General features: G+C 38.6%; 1 protein-coding gene across 1 annotated transcript; it reads left to right on the top strand.

Moving 5' to 3' along the window:
• Positions 1 to 15,359: 15,359 nt before the first annotated feature.
• On the top strand, positions 15,360 to 16,004 carry LOC149266444 (uncharacterized). The gene is made up of 2 exons (XM_089408252.1): positions 15,360 to 15,654; positions 15,853 to 16,004. The coding sequence occupies exons 1-2, from the start codon at positions 15,360 to 15,362 to the stop codon at positions 16,002 to 16,004; spliced, it is 447 nt and encodes a 148-aa protein (XP_089264378.1).
• The last annotated feature ends 2,134 nt before the right edge of the window (positions 16,005 to 18,138 follow it).

The following is an 18,138-nucleotide window of genomic DNA, read 5'->3' as shown; positions in this document are numbered from 1 at the left end:
GCTTCTCTATTCTAACTAGTGTTCACTAATATAGCTAGTACTTATTAACCATGGGAATAATAGAGAGAGAGTATTTAGTATAATGTAAGCCATATCAATGGAACCAGTAGTAAGTAGTTATAGAGAAACAAGTGTTACTTACTTTACCTAATCAAATCACTATCATTACGGACTAGTAGAGGTTTAAAGTTTATAGAAAGAATAGCTTCCATGTTGTATTGCTTGGACTGTAACTAAGTAGTGACCAATGAACACTATGACTCTAACTAAGCAGTTACTCTACATGATCTTGTAAGCTTATACGAACCATTACCTTTACTGGATATGAGTTGTTACCATTGTAGAAGATGAGTACAACCTTGATAGGTGATCATTAATTACAGATATACAGTATCTTACTTGTGGCTTACTTAAGCTTAGTGACCAGTAAGTATAGACATAATCAATAAGCTATAATTATGGAGAGATCAGGTAAGTAAGCTTGATTACCCTTACCCTATGGTTCAAGTTGTGATAATCATCATATTCCAAGTACCACTGATTATATAGGGATAGTACAAGTATTTCACTTATTCTAAGAATCCCAATTGCATGAGATGCCAATGGAAATGATGTTTCCCTCCATTTACCAAAGAATGGATCCAGATATTTTTCCATCCGTACTTGATTTGTTACACAGTTGTTGAAATATTTGCAAGGAACCATTATTTTCAAAGGATTTGCGATGTTGGGAAAAGACCATATGAGACATTTTCCTAGATTGAATCTAACATGCATATTTTTTATGGTAATTTTTGGCACTATTTTCTTGTTGCGTACTAGTTCTTATGCTATATAAAATGCATCTGTAAGTTTCTCTGAGGGTTGAAAGAAATATTCTCCGGTAAGAATTTGAGTTTGAAACAGGAACTCAAAATAGATTATGCTTGCATTTTCAGGTTACTTAACTCTTTGCATGTTTATGCATGTTTCTCCTACTTGTAAAACCATACTTTCTTAACGTTGCCCTTAAAGTTTGCAAGTTTTTTTAGCATGGACTATGTTTCCCTAATTAGTACAGAGTGTATTTCACTATTCCTACGCATAGGATCATAAGTATTGTTGTATCCTGCTAATGTATAACCTTAACATGGTATGAACCTTACTTTATATAGTTCTTGATTACAAACTTTACTTTTCCAATTGATGAAGTCATTACCAACCCATCTAGAATTAAAGGATAATATGATCATTTGGGCACTCTTTTTTGGGTCTTCCCTGCTCCAAGGACCCCACTTATTGTTCATTGTTTTCCTTCCCTCTTTGCCTGGGTATTTTATAAGGATATATGGGATTTGATCTCAACAGAGGATGGTAAGTCATTGTCTAATGCTTTTCCCCCTTCCAAAATCCCTATTTCAACCACAAAATCATTTTTTGACCTTACTTAATCGAGACTATGAATTTCTAACAGGCTTAAGGGATTTTTTTCCAGGATTCCTTGAGAAGGATCTTTGACTGAAATTCCTTCTCAACATGGGCCTCTTCATTGGGAAGAAGTACTTCAGGACTATTGTCCACTGAAATACCCTTATTATAGAAACCCCTATCTTCCAGACCTAAACCCTTCGGGGATTATTCTCTAATCTCTTTATAACTTCCTTCAAAGCATAAAACAACATCATGCTTCTTATCAAGCCTATCTAGGACACTAGGATATATATCTCTATAACCCTCCTTGTTCAAAGGATAAGACCCATCACACCCAACATGATAGATAAACTTTGACATACTTTCCTCGGAGCACCAGAGGAATGATAAACTTCTACTTGCACAAAACCAAAGCTCTTCCTATCAGACAAAGCAGAAAGAGTTTGAGCCCTTACAACATAATGCCACAAATTTCCTCTTTCCTTAAATGACTACACTCGAGGAACTGGCCAAAGATGCCTCCCACTTGGCATAAAATCAATCAAGTCCTAATCTATGACAATTGAATATATGTAAGAGATATTACTTAAGTGATACAATTGGTACTAGTTACCTTATTCGTGTAAGAAGTTACATGGCTAATTACAGATAAGTTGCACCCATGATAGACTCTATAGTTATATTTAGCTCGTATTAAGCTTATATATCTCCTTATAGGACAATGGGACGAACACATGTATACAGGTAATAGTAAGCAAAGGTCAAGTGTTCCATTATGATTAACTGAAGAGCAAACAACATTACTTCAATAAATGTGAAAGTGGTATCACTAGCTTTGTTACAAGGGCTAATACTAACATGGTCAAGATTTCCATATAGCTCGTAATACTAACATGGTTAAGGTTTCCATATAGCTCTTATTTTTAATCTAAGCTAAGATCATTAGCCTCTAATCCCATTATGGTGATGTTCTAATATCATACAAAGATTCAACTACTAGTGCTTATAAATCTCTTCGAAAACTTGGCCAAATTGACCAAATTCTTGTATTTTTATTTGTACATAATCTATTGAAACCTACTTGTTTTGTTTTGTAGTTATTCCATTTGGATTGTCATGGCAGATGTCTGTAAGGTTGGTTTATTTTAGTATAAACTAACTGATTGTCAATTGGTTTCATTGTGAAACAAAGGGGACTAGGGATTGATATTGTTTGCTTGTTTTCTCTGGAAACTTTTTGTAAAATAAATTGTGTTGATTCTTTTGGCACCTCATTTTCTGCCAATGAAATGTCCAAGTATAGTGCCAATTGCAGTCTAGTTAGCAGCAAAAAAATAACAGAGTTGTCATGTTTGTCTTCAATATATTTGACAACCATGTCTATACCATGATGAGAATTGTCATCAAGGGCCAAAACATAAAAGTCCATGGCATATAAACTTGCTACTATCTACTTGAGAACATTCTTTGACATTTTCCATGTCAAGTACGCAACTGGGACATGCTTTTTAGATTTGTGCGCTTACAGATGAGCCATAGCTTGTGAGATCACTCCATGCTCCGCCAGACTAGTGATTGATTGGGTCTCTAGCCTACTTGAATAGACCTACAAAACTAAACTTCAATGAATTAAGAGCACTAAAACTACTCTCATTTTCTTGATCAGTTCAGAGCACTACAACTACTCTCATCTTCTTGATCAAAGAATTCTAAATCTTATCCCAGTCCTCGAATTTTAAATCTTGTCTGAGTCCTCAATTTCTTGAGAGTGACTTTTAGTTTCTTCAATTGCTTTTACTTTTTTCTAAAAAAAAATTGCATTCATGAGAGTGGCTTTTATTTTCCCAATTGACATGGGCAGAGACTTGCTACTCCGTAGCTCCCTTGGTTTGTTAAAGTAAAAAGTTTCAACCCTCATGAATGGATTATCCGTATATAACGATTAATCTTCCAACATATTAGCTCTTATATGTTTTGGATTTTTTGTGTATTTTTTTTAAAGTTAATTTTGTTTAAACACGTTTCTGGATGTTGTTTATTTATTTATTTATTTCCACTATTTTTCTTTTCTAAATTTTAGTTATATAATTTACAAAACATTTTAAAATATTACATTTTAGTTATATAATTAATATAATATAAACATTATAAAAAAATTCAAAAAATAAATCAATTTATATGTTACAAAATTGTTAAAACAAATACAATAAAATTACTATTAAGCTGTTACCTAAATTTATGAGTAACGTTCCGCTGTTTTTGTTGGTTTTTTCAATGTGAGACTATTGAATAACGCTTTTTCTTCGAGGCTTGCCGTTTAAAGTTTTGACTCCGTGTGCGACAGGTTTCTATCATTATTTGATGTCCGTGCTTATAACGAGTAATTTGTTTTCATAAATTTTTGAAATTTTTATAATGATATTTTAGGTTTGTCGAATGTTTTTTATTTCAATTTAAGGTGTGTGAGAGATTTTTATCTTTATTTGAGGTGGGTGTTTATGACAAGTAACTTGTTTCCATAAATTTTTGAGGTGTTTAAAATGATATTTTATGTTCACCAAAGGTTTCTTATTTCAACTTAAAGTGAATGAGGATCTGTTGATTTTTTTTTAGTTGAAGGCTTAGATTGATTCTCAAGGGAATATGCTCAACATATATTTAGTCTTAATTCTTATCAACTACTGTAGTGTATTAAAGATTTTATTAGGTTTCACTGACTTTTAATAAATTTGAAAAATTATATTCATGCCAAGTGGCTCCTTGCCCACCAATTTTCTAGGGATTTGAGATTATTCCAATTCTAATAAGTTCCTCCACGATAAGTTCCTCATTATTATTTATAAGATTCATTTATATAAGAAAATTTTATTTAGCAAAAAATTAGATTCGTGCAACGTGGCTCCACACCCACCAATTTCCTAGGGATTTGAGATTATTCCAATTCTAATATATTCCTCCATGATAAGTTCCTCATTATTATTTATAACATTCATTTATAATTCATTTTTTCCCTTACGTTAAAGTTGAACCATAACCTTTTTATACATGGTTAATTAGGTAAATGTGTGCATTAGTAAGGCATTCTTTGTGTTGCAATAGTTTTTTTTGGTTATACTTATGAAGCCCTCTGCTATATCAACCACATTAATATTTTTGATAGGGTTGTACTAATTATAATGACTTCCTAAGTTTTAGGCATATTATGTTGCGTTTAATTTTGAAAATTTAGTTTGTGAATTGTTAGTGGTGATTGAGATATTATGACAATCACTCTTCTTAAATTAAGAATAAATTGAATTTGATAACAAACTAGAAACTCTATATAGTAATGGAATAATGCATTGTAAAAGTGTGTGTGTTTGTTTATACATATGCATTCTTGTGTGTAAAAAATATATTAATAAGAATGTGCCTTAAATTATCCACACTTATATATACAATAATCAAGATGAAATCTTAAAAATTGGAGGGCCTATCCTCATCTCTCATATACAAAGTTTTTAAATTTAATACTAAAGAGGATTTCCTAAACATTGACTCAAAGTTTCAATGTATATAAGTGTAGGCTCTCCAATTTTTAAAATTTCATCTCGGTAGTAGTCAATGTCCCTAGCTTTCCCTTTTACAAGCCATTTAACCCAAAAATTTACTTCATCCTTTGCAAAAACATTTGGAATCTTGGAATATTGTCCATAATATTAAGGAACTTATAAAGTAGAAAGTTCTCTCCATCAAGAGTTTAATGTTTCTTTCACTTTCTTTTGATGTAGTGTATTTTCTTCCTATTAATTAGATCTTTATATTATTTATATTATTTAGTATTAAAAATTCATTTAAAAAATCAGTGTTGATTTACTTTTTTTTTATAATTTTACACTTATTATCATACTAAGAATTAGTTATTTTATTATTATGCTTATATAACACTTCCATAAATAAATAAATAAATAAAAAAAAAAAAAAAAAAACTTGTTAATAAAAAATGATTGCAATTTATATTAAATATGACTTTTTGGAAGCCTTTTCGGTGGGTGTTTCCGGTCAAAATCCGGCAGCAATTTATTGGAATCGCAAGTTTGATAGCTGCAACAAATCAAGATTTAACCTCAATTTCTTCCCCGGATTCCGTCACTGGAATCTCCAAAAAGTCGCATTATAGACAACTCCATTTAATTCACTATATATGAAGAAAAACATATACTACAAAAACATAAAAAATAAATTGAAATATTAAAATTATAGAAAAATCTTTTTAATCACAAATCTTTTTAAACCTAAAACTTTAAATTAAAAAATAATGAATATTAAAATACCATTACAAAAATTTTGCAACATCGAATTTGGACCTGTAAAATTTAATAATATTAAATATCAAACTTAGAATAGATAAAATAACTTAAGAAATATATGAAGTGATAATTTTTTTAATTCTATTTTTTTATAATTCTAATAAAAATAATTTATAAAGTAAAATAATATTATATAAAATTTCCATAAATAATAAATTTTATATTCAATAATAATATATAAAATCCTGATAACTTATACATTTTATATTCAATATTAACTCAATAAAAAATAATGTTAATACTTTAATAAAATTAAATACTTAAAATTATATTTATTAAAATTATACATTAAATTTTTATTACTCCATATTCACTTTTTTCCATTTTTACTTTTAATAATTTTATATACATGTATACATCATTTTTTTTAAGTTCTAATAAAACTTTGACTTCACTAATTCGTCCTTTTTCACCATATTCTTTCTGATCTACGCAAAGCTATCAAGATAAAGATAAACAAGTATCACTTTTATTTCTTATTTAATAATTATATCTTCCATCTTTATTGTAATGCTGCACTGTAATAAAAAAAAATAAAAAATAAATATCTCCTTTGCTCCACTATCCTCACTCTTTCCACCTTTGCTCTCATGATCCCATGCGTATAAATCAAGCAACACCTTCCCTAAAAGAAAAGTTTTAAGTATCATTAGTTTAATTTATTCTTTTAATTTTTAGATAAAAATATATAAATATTTAATATCAACCTCAAGCAAAAATTAATTAATTTTATGATATATAATATTTAGTATTTTAAATTTAAATATATTAATATTTAATAATAAATACTCAATATAAAGCCAAAACCTTATTACTAAGGATTATGCAAGGGTAAAGCATGCCTTTTATTCTTTGTCCTTTATAGGGTATCATCTTTTATATTTATCATAATGTCATTATGAACCTAAAGTAAAAACCTAAATACTTTTCATAGTATAAAATAAATATTGGGTTTTCATGATCAAAAGATGCATTCTTTTATTTATATTCTAAATAATAATAATAATAAAAGATATAAAATTACAGTTGTAGAGACATGACAACGCATGTATTTAGAATAGTCTAAAAGAGTTGGAATTTTCTTGTATGTAGTTGAGCTTTTACAAAAAAACATATGTTATATCATATGTTATATATATAACTATTTTTGTGAAAAACAAAATTAGACAATTTTGAAATGCAACTTATATTTACATTATTGTTCATAAGATGCTAAAATTTGTCCAAAGGCAGAGTTGTAATTCCATGAAAAGTAGTATAGAGGAGCAAGTATATAATCTCGTACTATTCATGAAGGAAAACTATGAATAGAAAGTTTGTGGGCAATGCATTTAGGCATCCATATAGCTGTCCATAAAAGGTCGATGGTAGTATGCATTGAAAGTGTCATTTTGCTCCTTCAAAATCTACTAGGAACCTATCTCCATTGTAATGCCCTCTTTTTAATATGCCATCTGCATCAACATTTAATTCCCTGTATATATGAGTGATGGAGAAAATGTTAAAAAGAGAAATGAGTCTAATTAGTTCAGTCACAACAGGTATAGGACATAGGTTGGTCGGTGGCATAGGGGTTGTGAGTTGAAACCATTTCAATTAGCATTAAACATTGTGTCATAGACACCAACCACTGATATGGTTTTGTATGCAGAGATGTAATTATTTTAGGATCCCTAGGTAAAGCACGAATTTTGGTTTTTTCTTTTCTTTTACAAGTCACAAGCTCACAACAATGGCAAATTGCCAATAAAGGGAATAACAGTCTGATCCCCCAAATGGAAAATTTCATATTTTGTTAGAAAAATATATATTACAGAGCAATGGAACCCATAAAATATTGCAGAAATATAAACACAAAAAACACATAAAAACAAGAGAGACACAGATATATGTGGTTCACCCATTTTAGGCCACGTCCATGGAGAAACAACTAGTCCTTCCTTTTATATTATCTAGCAAAATGAAGAGATACAACCTACAACAGATCCCTTGTAATTCTCTCTTCACTCTCACACAATCTCCTCTCTCTTTCTCACTCAAAATACACATCTACATAGCCACAATACAATTCCCTCATATATAGCGAGGGGTTGCCTTCTAGGGCAAAGAACCCTAAATTAAACATAACTTCTACTGTCAAATTTCCGCCTAATAAACAACCCAAATTGACTACGAAATGACAACATTTTACAAGGTTATTTTACAAGGTTGTCGCCCCCCCCCCATGGACCCCCTTAGCAGCACACATAAACAGGCATCGTTGCCACTACATTACGAAATGGGGTCCAATGCGGCGATACCTCTAAATAAATAAGATAATCAGGCTCCACACCCAACAATCTCCCACTTGGAGACTGATTATAGCAACTCCACCAATGCTTCATTTGCTGGACAATGACTCCACTTTGGACCTGGTTGTTTCTCATCTTCATCATCATACTTGAAGACTAATTGAAACCGAGCAAAATCTCAGTTTCTCCTTGGTTACAACTTTTGTTAACATAGCTGCAGGATTTTGGCTAGTGTGTATCTTTTCCAGCTTCAATTGTCCATCTTCCAACATTGACCGTATGAAATGGTACTTGAGTTGTATATGTTTAGCCTTGGAATGAAATGTAGAGTTCTTTGCAAGATGTATGGCACTCTAGCTGTCACTATATAACCCACCCAACTCCTGCTTCTTACCCAGTTCATCCAGAAACCTTTGTAACCAAATGATTTCTTTACTAGCCTCTGTAGCAGCAACATACTCTGCTTCCATCATTGAGAGTGCAACAACACTTTGCAGTTTTGAAACCCAACTGACAGTTGTTCCACCTACAATAAACACATACCCTGTGGTGCTCCTCCTATTATCTCTATCACCTGCCATATCTGCATCAACATATCCCTATATAGCAATGTTTGAACCACCAAATCATAATGCTTGATTTGTGGTACCTCTCAAATACCTGAGAATTGACTTCACCGCCATCCAATTTTATTTTCCTAGATTGTTTTTACCCGCTTACAACTCCCACTGCATGTGCAATATCAGGCCTTGTGCAGACCATTGCATACATTAAGATTCCAACTGCTGATACATATGGAACTTTAGACATATAAGCCATTTCTTCCTGAGTCTTGGGACAAACATCCTTACTTAGTTTGAAATGGCTAGCCAAAGGTATACTAACTAGTTTTGCATTCTGCATATTAAATATTTTCAACACCAATTGTATGTACCCACTCTACGACAATGTTAATTTTCGATTCTTCCTGTCTCTAGTTATTCTCATACTAAGGATTTGTTTTGCAGCACCCACATCCTGTAGGTTTTAACCCCGTACAAAAATTACCTGCATACGAATTCTAAAAATAGAAAATAAACAAAGGTAAGAGCATAACACATAAAACAAATAAACACAAATATTTTCCCCTGGATCCCAAAACCATGACTACCAGTTTGATTTTTCATTATGTTCCTTTCAATGTTACAATACATATATATACATGTCGAAGCATCCAATACCATGGACTGAAAACCATCGCGCCCAAAACCATGTGCGAAAACCATGCACAAAACCATAGGTAGGTTCTCCCACCTAATATAGGGTCCCAAAAAATTTTCCCCTGGGTACTGCCTTGCACCCCATAGAGGGGGACTAACCGCCTATTGGGTAGCGGAAGCCCCACGCAACGGTTACAAGGTGCGAAGCTGGACATTTTGGGTAAAGTTAGCATAAAGACTTCACTGAACGCACGGGGCGCAAATTGTAATAGATTGAGTCAAAGGGTAATTTGCTTGAAAATAATAAAAAGTAATGTAAATAGAGTTGGCCCGCACAAGGAGCGCGGGCCAGGGAAGCGTAGAAATAGAGTGTGGCTCTATGAGGGAAAGACAGTTCTTTTGGCATGAAATGTAATGGGTACTTGAAGTAGAAAGATCGAAAGCGTCTGTAAGTTTGAGTTGAGGGTTAGGTAGGAGGTAGAGGCTCTGCAGCTGTGTGCGCGGACCCCTGCAGCTGAGTGCGCAGGGTAGATCTGGATGTATTGATGTATTGGTGAAGAATAATAATAAAGATAAGTTTGCTTCTGTAATTCTGTATTATCGCGCATCTGTCTTTATGGTTTACCTTTCTATATCTGGTTAATGCAAATGTGATGAATGTATGCAAATCTGGGTTCATTTTGTGTGCAAATAAATTATGTTGGTTAAATGTTTGCTTAAAGACCTTGTTGAATAGTTCTAAATCATAACTGCTTCCTTCAAGTAGAATAGCGCATGAATAAGAAAATTATAATCACCCTAGATTAGTGCGAAGGTCAAGCAGCGCGGAGTTATAGAACAGTGCACGAACCCTCCAGTACACATCTAGACATCCCTAGGGTGCGGAAACCTGGTTCCAACACCCTCCCCTGCTACCTCGAGTGAGACCTCAGTCCACGCTCCACAGGTTGTTGCCGAAAGGGCCGGTAGCTCCGGGATTTGTTTGGCTAAATAACTCTTCCGAACATAGGTCAGGCCCAAACAAGCCAACAAATGGTTCCGTTGCTAGGATCGGGATCTGCCTAAAGGGTGTTTAGGTGTGGAACGCGGGGACCCAATAGAGAAAGAACATTGAAAAATTTGAGAAAACCAGGGATGGTGATATATTAAGAGTAGCAATGGCGAATGCAATTCAGTTACCTGTATTTAAGGGAGTCGGAGGCGAAGATCTGGAACAATTTTGGTTTGTGCTAACATCAGTATGGAACACGCAGCAAGTCGCAGATGATAACATCAAGAAAGCCATCTTAGACAGTGCACTGTAGGACCGGGCGCTAACATAGTAGATGAAGTATTCAAGCACCAACCCAACGGCGGGGATAGCAGATATCCATACTGAATTGAAAAATGAGTTTAGCCTGCCAAAGACAGAAGCACAGTCAGTCATAGGATTCAAAGAGATCACGATGACACCTAGCGAGACTCTGTGCGATCTGGATCAAAGGTTGAAAAGCACCATTTGCGAGGCCAACATGACCCTGACGAATGCACAACATTGCGCTTGGTTCGTCGCATCGTTAACGCCATATCTAAAGATGGCTTTGTCACAACAAAAGATCTCAACCCAAGCGGAAGCGCTGGAAGCAGCAATGCGGCTGCACGAAACCCCGGTACAGGACCCAGGGTTGGGAGTTCAGCAAATCCAAGCACAGGTCCAAAATTTGTGTTTGGAGATACAAAAGTTAAAACACGACCAGACGCCGCGTTCAGAAATCTGGGAGGAAGTATGGTGCATCAAGTGCAGAGGCCAGGGACATGATAAGGATCATTGTCCAGTGTCGGTGAATTTTGTGGTCACAGGGGGACCGACACCATTGCAACCAGAGGCACAAATAGGGCCGAGCGCGGTCGCCCCGCTCTGGTGCACAATCTATCAGGTAGGAGGAAAGCACAACACAGATAATTGTCATCTATTACCAAAATACAACCAGACCCCCCAGCAGCTCTTTTGCAACTTTTGTAGATCAGTGGGTCACAAAGAAAGGGATTGTCATAGTTATCGAATGTTGATGGACCAGGCACCTGCCTACAGAATGCAGACTAAGGGGCGAGGTCAGGATCCAGCCGCAGTGATTGGGTGTGGTGGGTTCCCAGGATGGGGTCGAGGACGGGGCGGAATGGGACTAGGAAGGGGTCGCGGGCAGCTAATCTGTTACAACTGTGGAGGACCGGGACATTATGCGTGAGATTGTACCAATCCGACCCGAATATCATGTTCGTATTGTGAGAAATTCGATCACGAGCTGCTAGATTGCCCCATGCTGATAGCACAAATTCGCGAAAAGAAGGCAGCGCCTCCTACAACAATGCAAAATGTGCAGATGATGAGATCCGAACCCCGCGACTATGAACCTATAGTCAATAGGATATTGTGACACGACGCAGCTACAGGAAAGGTCGATGGGAAGAGTAATATGGAAGCTAGGGAAAGCTTCATGGACGTCTCTACCCAAGGTAGTAGGAATCCACTTGAGCCAACTCGGGATCCCTCGATGATGACTACCTTCTTAGAGGCATGCCTAAAACTTCTTCGCGACAACCAGGCAGTTAGAGGGTTACAGGAAGTGATGAATAGAAGCGCAGGGTGGGGTGAACCTCGCGTAGTTCGGAAAATTGGAAGACATGCATCACGGACGGGTCGAGAAATGTGGCTAATAGTGCAAATTGGCGACTACGAGATGGATTAGGTCATTCTGGACCTAGGTTCTGATGCAAACATATTGCCTAAACAGACTTGGGAGCGCATGGGTAAGCCTACACTACAATGGTCTCCTATCCAATTGCGGCTGGCCAACCAACAGAAGATCTTGCCCATGGGAAGGCTGCAAGGGGTTACAGTAGACATTGATGGCGTAAGTACCCAGACGGATTTTGAAGTTATTGAAATTATGGACGAACATAGTCCGTATCCTGCATTGCTAGGGATAGACTGGGCCATTGATATGAATGGGGTTATTAACCTCAAACAGAGGAAGATGATATTTGAGAAGAAGTTGCTCCGGGTCGTTGTTCCGCTAAACCCAACAGACGGACCGCGCTACACAGAACCGACGCATAGTGAAGAGAGGGGCGATGTATTAGATAGTATCTACAAACTTGCTGCAACAGAGGAGCAAAGATTCTCACGGGGTTACGCCAGTGATTCAGATGAGGAGGACGAACGATGGCGCAACAGGGTGAATGAGGCAACCATATTACACTATAATATGATGACGAAATCCCTGTATTGCATTAAAGTTCAGAACTGCGAACTGGCAACGTATGACGGGCTAACAGTAGTAGAGGACTTCTTGGATAAGTTCGAAAGCACGGTACCAGAGTACCAACGGTTCGATGCACTAAAATGGGCATTGCGCGCGACACCGGCGTGATGGTGGGATACCCATGTAGGAACCTTCGAAGATTGGCAAAGCTGCAGGCGCATGATGCAGATAAGATTTGGGAAGCCCGAGCTACGAATAACGGTGAAATATAATGGATGAGATGATCCACGCATGCACCTGACCAATTGGACCCAAGCTTATGGTGTGGAGCCTCAACTAGAATGGGTGCACTTATTTTATCATACCCTGGATGTCATTCCAAGAAACTGGTATACGGAAATAGAGCTCCGGCATGGCACTGGCGAATGGGATATCCTACGCGAAGGGTTTTTGTCGACTTTTCTCTTTGAAGACCAATGGATGGATACTATGGACGACACATTACAGCTAGTAAAGGCCACCATATTCAGAACACCGCCGGAACCAGAAGAAGTCAGGCCATCAGACTGGTCGCGACAGTTGAACCAAGCCTTAGCATGTTATAATGTACAAGCAGAAGATGATGAGGATGACTCGCGTAACATCAATATACCAGAATCTGAAGGGAATCGTGAGGTGCGCGGCCCTAAGATAGAAGATCCAGACATCACAGCGCCATTGAAAACAAGGCAAGTAAATATCAGAACAGAGGAAGAGCCGAAGTATGCCACGCTTGGGGACTACTAGGACGACGCCACGGTGGAAAAGGTCGTCGAACTACTCCATGAATACCGCGATTTATTTCCTACAAAAATGATGGAGTTAAAAGGGATTCTAGGAGACCTAGGGATGATGAAGATAACTTTGAAGCCAAATGTGAAGCCAGTAAAGCAGCGACCCTATCGATTGAATCCAAAATACAAAGAAAAAGTCCGCGAGGAATTGGATAAGATGTTGGCAGCAGGAATTATTGAACCGGTTGAGGAGTCTGATTGGGTAAGCCCTATGGTCGTACAGGAGAAGAAACAGAAAGGGGAGATCCACATCTGTGTGGATCTGTGAAAGCTCAATGATGCTTGTGTTAACGATCCATTCCCAACACCCTTTACAGATGAGGTACTAGAAAATGTGGGCAGGTAGGAAGCATACTCCTTCACAGACGGGTTCTCTGGGTACCATCAGATCAAGATCGTGCCCGAAGATCAGAGCAAGACAATGTTTGCTACTGAATGGGGTTGTTTTCAGTATACAGTAATGCCCTTTGGATTGAAGAATGCGCCCGCGATATTTTCCCGTATTGTGGTAGCCGCATTCAAGGAGTTTATCCACAAGTTCTTAGAAGTCTACCTGGATGACTGGACCGTCTTTGGCCTGGTCAAGAAGCATGTCGCGAGCTTACGATTAATGCTGGATACCTGCCGACGACACCAGATTGTGCTCAACTTAAAGAAGTGTACTTTTCTCGACCCTTTCGGGAACTTGCTGGGCCATGTCGTTTGTAAGCAAGGACTGATGGTGGATCTGGAAAAAATCGTTGTCATATTGAATCTACAAGCGCCGCGTAGTGTAAATCAGCTACATGCTACGTTAGGACACACGAGCTACTATTGGAAGTTCATCAAAAGCTACGCCCAGATTACGGCTCTGATGGAGAAATTGCTGAAAATGGATGTTATTTATTGTTGGAATGAGGAATGCAACAGAAGCCTAGAGACGCTTAAGGAGAAAATGGCTTTCTCTGCTATATTGGTCTTTACGAAATGCGACGTCGAGTTTCATGTGCATGTGGACGCATCTTGTATCACACTGGGAGCAGTAATCACTCAACCAGGAGCGGAGGGGTTGGACCATCCGATTGCATTCGCAAGTCGCAAGGTGTCCAAGGCAGAGAAGAATTACTCCACTACTGAGCGAGAGGGATTAGCGATGGTATATGTGCTCCAAAAGTTCCGTCACTATCTACTCGGAGGACATTTTAAGATGTACACGGATCACTCTACGCATAAGTACCTAGTGAATAAGAATGTGTTGGGGGGGTGCATTTGTCGATGGTTGCTGTTGTTTCAAGAATATGATTTTGAGGTTGTTGTAAAGCCGCGACGTTTGAATGCAGGTCCAGATTATCTGTCCTGAATATAGACTAGTGAAGAACAAACAAATCTAGAAGAAGGACTTCCAAATGCTCAATTATATGTTGTGCGTATTGCAGATGGTCACTTTAAAGATATAATCCACTTTTTAACTACGAGCACTGCGCCACAAGGGTATTCTCTCTAGCAAAAGTAGGAATTTGTGATATGTGCAACAGATTTTACCGTAATTGCAGGCCACCTCTACAAGCTCGGTAACAATGAAATATTGCGTAGACACGTACCCGAAATTGAGCGCGGACAGATCTTGGCCGAAGCACATGGAGGGGTTGCTGGCGGACATTATGCTGGCCACGCCACAGCCCAGAAGATTCTTCGCACCATATTATGGTGTCCCACTCTATTTCAAGAGTCGAAGGCATACTGTCGGGCCTGTGATGTATGTCAATGAAGGGCCAAGCCGTCGCGAAGGGACGAAATGCCACTTCAGCCATAGATGACACTACAGCCGTTTGAGAAATGGGCGATTGACTTCGTCAAGCCTATCAAACCGCGAGGAAAGACAGGGGTGCGCTATATCATCACTGCGACTGAATATTTGACCTGATGGGTCAAGGCATAGCCAGTTAAAGATTGCACGGCGGCGACAACGACAAAATTTTTGTTCGAAAACATACTAACTAGGTTCGGCTGCCCCAAAATTCTCATGAGCGATAGGGGAACACATTGTTTGAATGAAATGATCAACGCACTCACTGAGGAATTCCAGATCTATCACCAACATAGTACACCCTACCATTTGCAAGTGAATGGGACCGCTGAGGCCTTCAACAAAATTCTGGAAACTGCATTGACGAAAGTTTTCAATGCACAACAAAATGACTGGGATTTGCAAATTCCTATTATGCTATGGGAATATAGAACCACATGCAAGAATCTAATAGGCCAAACGTCGTTTCGGTTAGTTTATGGCCAGGAGGCCGTTATGCCTATGGAATATATTGTGCCTAATCTGTGGATTACGGCAATTACAGGTATGGCAGACCGTGGGGCATTAGAAGAGAGGCTCGCACAGATAGAAGAATTGGAGGAGGAATGGTTTTTTGCTGGATTCCATCAGCAGGTACAGAAACAGTGCAAGAAATCATGGCATGATCAACATATCAAGGTACGCACCTTCAAGGAGAATGATCTAGTCTTACTGTATGACAGTAAGTTCGAAAAATTCCCAGGAAACCTCCGCATGCACTGGTTTGGACCCTATGTCATCAAAGAAGTTACCGATGGAGGCGTGGTTCAACTGGTTAAACTCAATGGAGACCCATTTCCAGGAAGAGTGAATGGCAGTCGCCTAAAGCTCTACATGGGCGGGTCGACTGCCTGACTAGCCAAGGAGAAGACAGTCTCACCGCTCCAACCAGTTGAAAGAGAGCACGGGACGATAAAGCAACGTGGGGGACAAATATGCGTGTACCATAGTGCGCGAGCATTTTACGAAACACAAGGGTCACGGTGGTGCGAGGAAGCTCACGTGGATGCGCCGATCACAATGATGACCATTGATATCACTATTCATGACACAATGTCGGCAACATGGCAAAACGGAGTGCGCGACGGGACATTAAGAGATACAGTACGAGCCAGATATGGAACGAATGACCACAGATTCCACACGGGAAGGTTACACGAGCGGGAACGAGCGGAAATCACTGCATTTGAACTTTGCCTGACTTATAAATTACCAAGGGGAGTCCACTCGGTGCCCTACAATTCGAAAACCCCGATGGAGCTATTCATTATCTATGCACAAGAAATGCGCCCGAAGGTAGTAATCTAGCTGATGGAGAGGCAAGACTCTATAAGGAGTATGCAGATGATAGTTGCGGGCATCCTACAGGCTACAACATCACTAGTAGGAGATGTACCAGAAAATAGGGAACATGAAGCAGAATTGGTTCGAAGGCCGTCGCCTCGTCCAGAGGCAGGTCGGCACACTACAACCAAACACCGAAAGGATGAAAAGATGGCAACCATGGGTAGATATGTAGTTAGTAAGTCACCACTGATGTCCCTCGAAGATTGGTATCTTATGGCCAACAGCCAGGGTCTTGCAAAATTGCAACACAAGTTGCAGGGAACGATGCGAAGGGCAGGTATGAAGGTTGGAAGAAGCTACGGTGGTACCAGGAGGTGGCTCCCCTGCTCGCACTAGAATCCTTGGAGGGGGTGTTCTGTGTTAACTGAGCATAGTAGAATGAGCATTATTGGGTGCGAGATGTGGTAGAAACACTGAAGCAGGAGACGGATGAAGCGTTGCAAGAGACAAGGAAGGAGTACCAAGACGATGACCATCACTCACAGGGAGGCAAATTGTGAAGCTAAGGCAGAGCATCTAGTTGTGTTGACGAGTGACTCAGGACGAGTCACAATGATTGTGTTGGGGGACTGTTGGGTAGCGGAAACCTCGCACAATGGTTACAGGGCGCGAAGCTGGACATTTTGGGTAAAGTTAGGATAAAGACTCCGTTGAATGCGCGGAGTGCAAATTGTAATAGATTGAGCCAAAGGGTAGTGCACCTGAAAATAATAAAAAGTAATGTAAATAGAGTTGGCCCGCGCAGGGATCGCGGGCCAGGAAAGGGTATAAATAGAGCGTGGCTCTATGAGGGAAAGGCAGTTCTTTTGGCATGAAATGTAATGGGTACTTGAAGTAGAAATATCGAAAGCGTCTGTAAGTCTGAGTCGAGGGTTAGGTAGGAGGTAAAGGCTCTGCAGCTGTGTGCACAGAGACCTAGGAAGTCCGCAGTTATGTGCGCGGACCCCTGTAGCTGAGTGCATAGGGTAGATTTGGATGTATTGATGTATTGGTGAAGAATAATAATAAAGATAAGTTTGCTTCTGTAATTATGTATTATCGCGCATCTGTCTTTATGGTTTACCTTTCTATATCTGGTTAATGCAAATGTGATGAATGTATGCAAATCTGGGTTCATTTTGTGTGCAAATAAAGTATGTTGGTTAAATGTTTGCTTAAAGACCCTGTTGAATAGTTCTGAATCATAACTACTTCCTTCAAGTAGAATAGCGCATGAATAAGAAAATTATAATCACCCTGGATCAGCGCGAAGGTCAAGCAGCGCGGAGTTATAGAACAATGCGCGAACCCTCCAGTACACATCTAGACATCCCTAGGGTGCGGAAACCTGGTTCTAGCACCCTCCCCTGCTACCTCGGGTGAGACCTCAGTCTACGCTCCGCGGGTTGTTGCCGAAAGGGCCGGTAGCTATGGGATTTGTTTAGCTAAATAACTCTTCCAAACCTGGGTCAGGCCCAAACAAGCCAACACCGCCCCCCTCAAACCCCTTGTGACCCCTTTGCTATGCAATCGGTGCAACAAAGGGGGGGCTCCACCCCTACTCTAACCCCCAGTTAATTAGGGTGCCTAGTCGTGGAAAGAATATAACACAACCCAACAAATCCTTCATTGTAAATGAGTTTACCAATTTTCTTTTGAGCAC

This window comes from Pinus tabuliformis, chromosome 6 (assembly GCF_031772625.1).
Source record: "Pinus tabuliformis cultivar Carrire ecotype Pingquan chromosome 6, CPIR1, whole genome shotgun sequence".
NCBI classification, from domain to species: Eukaryota; Viridiplantae; Streptophyta; class Pinopsida; order Pinales; family Pinaceae; genus Pinus; species Pinus tabuliformis.
This window is presented reverse-complemented; position numbering and strand designations above follow the sequence as displayed.